The sequence below is a fragment of the Ranitomeya imitator genome, chromosome 4 (assembly GCF_032444005.1).
Source record: "Ranitomeya imitator isolate aRanImi1 chromosome 4, aRanImi1.pri, whole genome shotgun sequence".
Taxonomy (NCBI): Eukaryota; Metazoa; Chordata; class Amphibia; order Anura; family Dendrobatidae; genus Ranitomeya; species Ranitomeya imitator.
In genome coordinates this window covers 637631291-637639965 of record NC_091285.1, presented here as the reverse complement: position 1 = coordinate 637639965, position 8675 = coordinate 637631291, and the positions used below count along the sequence as shown (strand labels likewise).

General features: G+C 47.4%; 1 protein-coding gene and 2 long non-coding RNA genes across 3 annotated transcripts; 1 reads left to right on the top strand and 2 right to left on the bottom strand.

Annotated features, from left to right (window-relative positions):
- Positions 1 to 2990: 2990 nt before the first annotated feature.
- Positions 2991 to 6323, top strand: LOC138677030 (uncharacterized). Its single transcript, XM_069766837.1, has 3 exons — positions 2991 to 3446; positions 4821 to 5240; positions 5715 to 6323. Exons 2-3 carry the CDS (start codon positions 4821 to 4823, stop codon positions 6240 to 6242), a joined length of 948 nt encoding a protein of 315 aa, XP_069622938.1. The 5' UTR covers positions 2991 to 3446; the 3' UTR covers positions 6243 to 6323.
- Positions 6324 to 6426: 103 nt separating this feature from the next.
- LOC138677031 (uncharacterized) lies at positions 6427 to 6895 on the bottom strand. The gene is made up of 2 exons (XR_011320854.1): positions 6809 to 6895; positions 6427 to 6617 (listed from the first exon to the last, which is right to left on the bottom strand). It is a non-coding gene; the product is annotated as an uncharacterized lncRNA (long non-coding RNA).
- A 778-nt stretch (positions 6896 to 7673) lies between these two features.
- On the bottom strand, positions 7674 to 8422 carry LOC138674316 (uncharacterized). Its single transcript, XR_011320592.1, has 3 exons — positions 8340 to 8422; positions 8127 to 8216; positions 7674 to 7781 (listed from the first exon to the last, which is right to left on the bottom strand). It is a non-coding gene; the product is annotated as an uncharacterized lncRNA (long non-coding RNA).
- Between the last annotated feature and the right edge of the window lie 253 nt (positions 8423 to 8675).

Genomic DNA, 8675 nt, shown 5'->3' with positions numbered 1-8675 from the left:
AGAAAATGTTAAACAAATGCTCCCTGGACATTATTGTACTCACAGTGGAATATCTGCAAAAAAGTATAGTTGAAATTAAATCGAAAGTTGAGGCTATTGAAACACAGCTGAGTACTACCCTCTCGTCAAGTGAATGGACAGTTCTTAAGAACAAAACGGATAAGGCTCTAGCTGAGCACGAGAAGGCTCTGCAGGAATGGAAAAGGCAAAAATTTCACCGGGATAACGAGGACTACGCTAATAACCGAGTATACTAATGGAACGTATCCTCAACTTGGCGTCAACCCTCTACCCAGAGAAGATTTGGATCCTTCAGTTCGAGTGACGACTCTTCAACAGGGGGAACCCAACCACGTTTTTTGTCAAAAAACCGCAGGGGAGGGATGCATCAAGGAGGCCCACGAGAAGATCACGGGGAAAACAGAATGACGACTCGGTCCCAGGTAGGCCACCGAACCTGGTAGTCAATATCTCAAGTCATCTACTCGCCCCTGCTGAGTTGTCTCTGCTCCAAAAAGGCTTATCATTTTGTCTCACCTCGGGTTGGAATGCATTCCAACTTGAAAAAGACCTTCAGCGATTTTATCGCTCAATAAGACTGAAAACTCATTTTGCCTTGTCACCCGGGATCACAGATCAGATAATACCCCAGACAAGTGATACTGTTAAATCAGACCTATCTATTATGTCACTCGGCTTCCGTATTCCAAGTCAGTATCAACCACCACGTTCACACCATGCGACAGAAACATTTATTGAACTGGTTGATCGGGAGATTAAATCACTTTCACATGAACACAAACTAGGCTTTTACCCTACCCATTCCAATCTTTCACAAAGCGAGAAGGTAGCTCTGAGGTCCCTACGTGACAACAAACGCATCATAATCAAGCCAGCCGACAAGGGTCCATAGCAACAGGGACGCTAGTGCGCTGTGTATTATGGGCGGCGCCACGTCACTTCCGGGGGCGTCACCGTCCTGGCAGCATCGGCTGTTCTAATGGGGATAAAAAGGACTCACTCTCACAGAGGTACACACAACAACAGCAGGGCACGGGAGCGCTGCTTTTCCACGCGGGCACTTGAGGTAAATACCCTTCATTATGCGTACATGGGGACACTCTATCCCTGGAGTCATTCCTAACATCTCTTATCCAACGATCCTATAGGTGCATCCTACGTGACATATTACCTGCATATACGCTGCCAACCACTTACCTAGGTAACATACTATTCCATCTCCATTTAATCTATGCACAAAGCCCTCTCTAACCCCTAAACTATTTCCCACTATTTGTGACAACAAACGCATCATAATCAAGCCAACCGACAAGGGTGGTGTGATTGTGGTGATGGGCCGTACATCCTATTCCCAAGAAATACACCGTCAGCTTTCAGACCAGGAGACTTATGCAGCTATCCAGAGGGATCCCACTACAGAAATTAGATCCAAAATTAATGGGGTGATCACAAACTACCTAGACAGAAATATCATAGACAAGAAAATGACTACATTTCTTTCTAACCTTCACCCAATTACACCGGTATTTTATATATTACCCAAAATACATAAATCTCTCATCGATCCATCTGGCAGACCGATTGTAGCGTCCACCGACTCCATCCTGTCACCACTTTCAATTTTCCTCGAGAAAATAATGACACCACTGGTCAAAACAACTAGGTCCTTCCTTCTGGACACAGGACACTTTATACGGATTATCAAGGGTTTAAAAACTATACCGCCAGAGAGTTGGCTGGTTACATTAGACATTAACAGTCTTTACACGTCGATCTCACACGACAGGGGCATGGAGGCTACCAGATCTCTCTTAACATCAGATCTCTCTGACGGACCCGTCCAACTTTGTATGGACCTGCTCCAGATCGTACTATATGAGAATTTCTTTCTGTACGAAGATATCTTTTATGTCCAGAAGCGTGGGACCGCTATGGGGTCCCACGTTGCGCCGGCATACGCTAATGCATTTATGAACAAGTTTGAGACAGAACATGTGTTTGGGAATAACCTTTTTTTACAACATGCCACGATATACCACCGCTATATCGATGACATATTATTGATCTGGACGGGGACCCTTAACTCACTAAAGGAGTTCCATGAACACCTCAACTCCATTATCTTAGAGCTGAAATTCACTATTCAATACAGCATGAAGGAGATACCTTTTCTCGACACTTTGGTACTCAAAGATACCATGGGATCACTTACTCTTGACCTCTACAACAGCCCACGGACTGCAATAGTCTATTGCATTATTCCAGCTGTCACCCTAGAACCACAAAGGACAGTTTACCACGATCCCAGTTTACTAGAATCTCACGCATAGTCACGGACCCTGACATTTGGAATGCCAGACTGGACGGGATGGTTGACAAAATTCAGGGAAAGACAGTACCCCACCCGATTACTAGAGAAAGAGAAAAATCGGGCCACAGCCCCACCTTCTCCTGCTCCACTTTCCCGACAGACCCAAAGAGTACCCTATGTACACACGTATCATCCCTGCATGCCAAAGGTATATTCAATCATTAAAAAGCACTGGTCACTCCTCTCGAGGTCATATCCCAATATCGAATCTTTTAATGTACCTGCACTAATCTGCACTCGGAGACCCACCAATATCAGGGACTCAGTTGTTCGGGCTGACGTGGGTAGCACACTCACGGATATGACACAGAGATTCCTTGGGAATAGACGTCTGGGCACCTTTCGGTGTTTGAATTGTGCTGCATGCTCTAATGTGACAAAGGCAGAGAACATCACTCACCCTAGGACGGGCAAAAGCTACCCCATTAGGGGCTACTTTACTTGCAACTCAAACTTTGTGATTTACGTGATAAAGTGCCCGTGTGGTCTGCTTTACGTGGGTGAGACCACTCAGCATGTACGTGATAGAATAGCGAGTCACAAGTCTACGATTCGATGCGGTAAAAACTGGCTCCCACTACCCGATCACTTTTCTAAGGGTACCGTCACACAGTGCAATTTAGATCGCTACGACGGCACGATTTGTGACGTTGCATCGTCGCTTAATTATCGTTTCAAACATCGTAGACTGCGGTCACACTACACGATGCACGACGCTGAAGCGATAAATTCATGACGTATTTGCGATGTAGAAGTCGTATGGGACAGTCGTACGGTCGTGTCACACACGACGATTCAGAGCAAATTTTGCATAATCTGTGCGTGACGTTGTTCACAAGGGGCGTGTTGTGCCACTAGTTAGTGTGGTGATAGGCCAAAGGTTCTGTGCACACAATTGGTTGGAAAATTTGTCACCTGAGCGCTATTGTTCCCAATGCCACTTCACTGCTTTCAAAATTTCCTTTCTTCACTTCGTACTTGGACACTTGGTGGACCTGGACATCGGAATTTTGTACCTCGCTGAATATACCACGCTTTGCACCGCTGCTTCGAGGTATGTAAACCGCTTGGGCGTGGTGGATGGAACGCTGTATGGACGGCATGAGTGCTTCGTTCCACCGCTGAAGCGAAGTGGATGGTACACTGTTGTGACTGGAGGGCTACAATGTGGCAGATGGTACGCTGTTGTGCTTGGTTGTGACTGGTGGGCTACAGCGTGGTAGATGGAACTCAGTTTGTTCGGCATGACCGCTTCGTTCCACCGCTGAAGCGATGCGGATGGTACGCTGGTGTGACTGCTTATGACCGGTTGTGTGTGATGAGCTAGAGCGTGGCAGATGGCACAATGTATGGTCACCATGAGCGCTTTGTGTGGCTGCTGTAGGGAAGCGGGCGGTACACTGTTTTGGGTTATGGTGGCCTATGGCGCGGCAGATGGAAGAAGCGATGCGGATGGTATGCTGTTGTGACTGGTCGTGACTGGTCGTGACTGGTGGGCTACAGCGTGGTAGATGGAACTCAGTTTGTTCGGCATGACCGCTTCGTTCCACCGCTGAAGCGATGCGGATGGTACGCTGTTGTGACTGCTTATGACCGGTTGTGTCTGTTGCGCTACAGCGTGGCAGATGGTACAATGTATGGTCACCATGAGCGCTTTGTGTGGCTGCTGTAGGGAAGCGGGCGGTACACTGTTTTGGGTTATGGTGGACTATGGCGCGGCAGATGGAAGAAGCGATGCGGATGGTACGCTGTTGTGACTGGTCGTGACTGGTCGTGACTGGTGGGCTACAGCGTGGTAGATGGAACTCAGTTTGTTCGGCATGACCGCTTCGTTCCACCGCTGAAGCGATGCGGATGGTACGCTGTTGTGACTGCTTATGACCGGTTGTGTCTGTTGCGCTACAGCGTGGCAGATGGTACAATGTATGGTCACCATGAGCGCTTTGTGTGGCTGCTGTAGGGAAGCGGGCGGTACACTGTTTTGGGTTATGGTGGCCTATGGCGCGGCAGATGGAAGAAGCGATGCGGATGGTACGCTGTTGTGACTGGTCGTGACTGGTCGTGACTGGTGGGCTACAGCGTGGTAGATGGAACTCAGTTTGTTCGGCATGACCGCTTCGTTCCACCGCTGAAGCGATGCGGATGGTACGCTGTTGTGACTGCTTATGACCGGTTGTGTCTGTTGAGCTAGAGCGTGGCAGATGGTACAATGTATGGTCACCATGAGCGCTTTGTGTGGCTGCTGTAGGGAAGCGGGCGGTACACTGTTTTGGGTTATGGTGGCCTATGGCGTGGCAGATGGAAGAAGCGATGGTAGGCATGAGCGCTTTGTGTGGCTGCTGTTGTTAAGCGTTTGGCACACTGGCAAAAGTATTGTTAATAGGACTCTTTGTCAACCATGTAATTTTTTTTTATAATTACTTTTTAGATGTCAAATCGTGTGGAGTTCATCAGGGATTTCATAGAGATTTATCAGTCTTTTCCCTGCCTCTGGAAAATAAAATCTCCTGAGTATTGTAACAGGGAAAAGAGGAGGGAGGGTTACTTACAGCTCATTGAGCTTTACAATCGTCAGGCACCAGATGAGGCAGCTAACGAAGCAGTTATTAAAAAGAAAATCCAGGCGCTCCGCACGGTCTGGAGGAAGGAGCTGAACAAGGTTCTTCAGACTACAAGGTCCGGAGCTTCCACTGAAGAAGTTTATGTGCCAAAACTGTGGTATTTTGAGCATCTTAATTTTCTGAGGGACCAAGAGGTGCCACGGACTTCAACGTGTCTTCGATTGTTGGCACCTGTGGAACCAATAGTTTCGGAGAACCACGCCGAGCAGGAGTCACAAGGGCAACAAGTAAGTAGCTCTTTGGACGAAAGTTCACCAATGTGTCCTATAATTACATAATTTTTCTCTGCATTTTAGGTTTTATACTTCTGATTATCACATCAGTTTAAAGTTGTTACAAAAACATGTACACATAAGTAACCCTGTTGCAGTCAAGTATTATAAGGGGAACTTAATATGTATGAAATGGAGATATATGTAAACCATACCATCTAAGCAATATAGAAAATAGTATCGCTTCAAGCTGCCGATGTACTCTTGTTGAGACTATTTAGACTATAAAATATTGGTCAGGTTCCCATAGCAGTCAGAACAGTGTAGTTCAAAGTATTCAATAAAAGGGAGGGTTAAAGAATATTACTAAGCATCAAATATATTATAATCTTTTTGTTACCTACTACGAATATATAGTTTGGATGCGGTTATGGTGGTACTACTTTTTGTTGCCGGGTTCATAACTTTTTTTTTTTCCCCCCCCCCCAGGATGACAGTGCGCAGGAGAGTACACTTGACTGTTCACAGGACTGCACAACAACAGATTTAGTGGAGGCTGCACCTGCCAGGAGTCAATCGAGGCAAGGTCCAAGAAAACGGAAAGCCACCTCAGACGCCTCAAATGAACTATTGAGCCTGGCAAAGAAGGTGTTGACAAGAAATGTTAGCCCTGCGTTAGAGGGGTTTGGACACTATGTGGTTGACAAACTGGCAAAAATGGACGACAACCAAAGAATACTAGCAGAGCGTCTGATTCTGGAAGCAGTAAACAAGGGTACTGATGGCGATTTGGACAAGAACACTTGTTTGGTCTCTTCCCGGCCAATACAGCGGACAGAGCCATCAAATTTCAATGGTTGGTCACAGGGTCAGACATCGATGCGACACAATCCTCACGTTTCCCACTTCGGCCAGCCACCCCCTAATAACTCCTACACACCAATACCTTTACATATGGCTTCGCCCATCAGGCACCAAAATTTTCAGCCGGAACAATCGTCGTATCATAATTTGTGATTTCCTAACTACTTTTACATTCCTTTTTTTTTATTGTCTTGTTAAAATAATGTTTTAAATAAAAGCTTTTATTATAAATTCTATCACTACTTTTTGATTGGTGTGTCTCAATCACAGCACTGTATGAGGGAACAAATTAACGTAACAAATTCATGTACAGTTAACTAAAAAAAAAAATCGAATGAAAGTTTAACAAAATCTTTTAATTGGAACAACAAAAAATGGATTATTGGCCCGCCTACAACTGCTGGCACATGTCCCGCAGCTTCTGCAGCTCCTCCATTGCCACATTGTGCTGCTCCTGAATATGTGCCATAGTGTGGAGTAACTTGTCTATGCCGGCTTCAATATCCTCCTTGTTGACAGTGACGAGAGCTGTGGGTCAAAAAACATAACATTAATAACACAGTAGTCTCCCGATGTGTCTTTGCTTCTGTGAATGAAAAAAAATAAAAAAAATAAGCAAAACTGACTTGGGGGGGAAGGGGGGGAGGGTGGGGGTTTGGGTTGGGGGTGAAAGAGTGGGCCTGCAACAAAATCCAAATAACTTAATTGTGGGAACCTACTAGGATGTTGAGGCACGGAGGGCACTTCTGGATCTGAGTCGCTGTTGAATGCCTCGTGCTGTCGGCGGCGGCGCTGTCTCTTTGCCTCTGTGAAGGAAAAAAAAAAAACAAGGTCTGTCAGCATATATGGCAACAGTGGCTGCCGGGGGAGGGGGGGGGGGTGTTAAGAGGGGACCTGCAACTTAATCCAAATCACATAATTGTGGGAACCTACTAGGATCTGGAGGAGTTGACCCGGAGGGCACAGATCCAGGAGAGGCTGGGCGGGATGCCTCGTGGCGGCGGCGGTGCTGTGTCTTTGCCTCTGTGAAGAAAAAAAAAAAAAAAAAAATTTTTTAAAAAGGTCTGTTAGCATATATGGCAACACTGGCTGCCGGGGGGGGAAGGGGACCTGAAACAAAATCCAAATCACATAATTGTGGGAACCTACTAGGATCTGGAGGAGTTGACCCGGAGGGCACAGAGCCAGAAGAGGCTGGGCGGGATGCCTCGTGGCGGCGGTGGTGCTGTGTCTTTGACTCTGTGAAGAAAAAAAAAAAATTTTTTTTTTAAAAAAGTTCTGTTAGCATATATGGCAACACTGGCTGCCGGGGGGGGAAGGGGACCTGAAACAAAATCCAAATCACATAATTGTGGGAACCTACTAGGATCTGGAGGAGTTGACCCGGAGGGCACAGAGCCAGAAGAGGCTGGGCGGGATGCCTCGTGGCGGCGGTGGTGCTGTGTCTTTGACTCTGTGAAGAAAAAAAAAAAAAATTTTTTTTAAAAAGTTCTGTTAGCATATATGGCAACACTGGCTGCCGGGGGGGGGGAAGGGGACCAGAAACAAAATCCAAATCACATTATTGTGGGAACCTACTAGGATCTGGAGGAGTTGACCCGGAGGGCTCCGGGACATTGGACCCTGAGGGCACAGAGCCAGAAGAGGCTGGGCGGGATGCCTCGTGGCGGCGGTGGTGCTGTGTCTTTGACTCTGTGAAGGGAAAAAAAAAAAAAAAAGGTCTGTCAGCATATATGGCAACACTGGCTGCCGGGGGAGGGGGTGGGGGGGAAGAGGGGACCTGCAACTGAATCAAAATCACATAATTGTGGGAACCTACTAGGATCTGGAGGAGTAGACCCGGAGGGCACAGATGTAGAAGAGGCTGTGCGGGATGCCTCGTGGCAGCGGTGGTGCTGTGTCTTTGCCTCTGTGAAGGGAAAAAAAAAAAAAAAAAGGTCTGTCAGCATATATGGCAACACTGGCTGCCGGGGGAGGGGGTGGGGGGGAAGAGGGGACCTGCAACTGAATCAAAATCACATAATTGTGGGAACCTACTAGGATCTGGAGGAGTAGACCCGGAGGGCACAGATGTAGAAGAGGCTGTGCGGGATGCCTCGTGGCGGCGGTGGTGCTGTGTCTTTGCCTCTGTGAAGGGAAAAAAAAAAAAAAAAAGGTCTGTCAGCATATATGGCAACACTGGCTGCCGGGGGGGGGGGGGGAGGAGGGGACCTGCAACCAAATCCAAATCACATTATTGTGGGAACCTACTAGGATCAGTTGTCTTTGACCCGGAGGGCTCTGGGACTTCAGAGGCGGTGTGAGAAGCCTCGTCGCTACGGCGGCGCTGTGTCTTTGCCTCTGTGAAGGAAAAATTTTTTTTTAAAAAAAAGGTCTGTTAGCATATATGGCAACACTGGCTGCCGGGGGGGGGGGGGAGGAGGGGACCTGCAACCAAATCCAAATCACATTATTGTGGGAACCTACTAGGATCAGTTGTCTTTGACCCGGAGGGCTCTGGGACTTCAGAGGCGGTGTGTGATGCCTCGTGTCTACGGCGGCGCTGTCTCTTTGCCTCTGTGAAGGAAAAAAAAAGTTCGGTCAGCA

What these genes read in the sequence shown, in the direction of transcription:
- LOC138677030 (XM_069766837.1), top strand. Translation starts at nt 4,821, where the DNA reads ATGTCAAATCGTGTGGAGTTCATCAGGGATTTCATAGAGATTTATCAG. An exon ending in AGGAGTCACAAGGGCAACAA is followed by an intron (nt 5,241 to 5,714) that starts GTAAGTAGCTCT and finishes CCCCCCCCCCAG; the next exon opens with GATGACAGTGCGCAGGAGAG.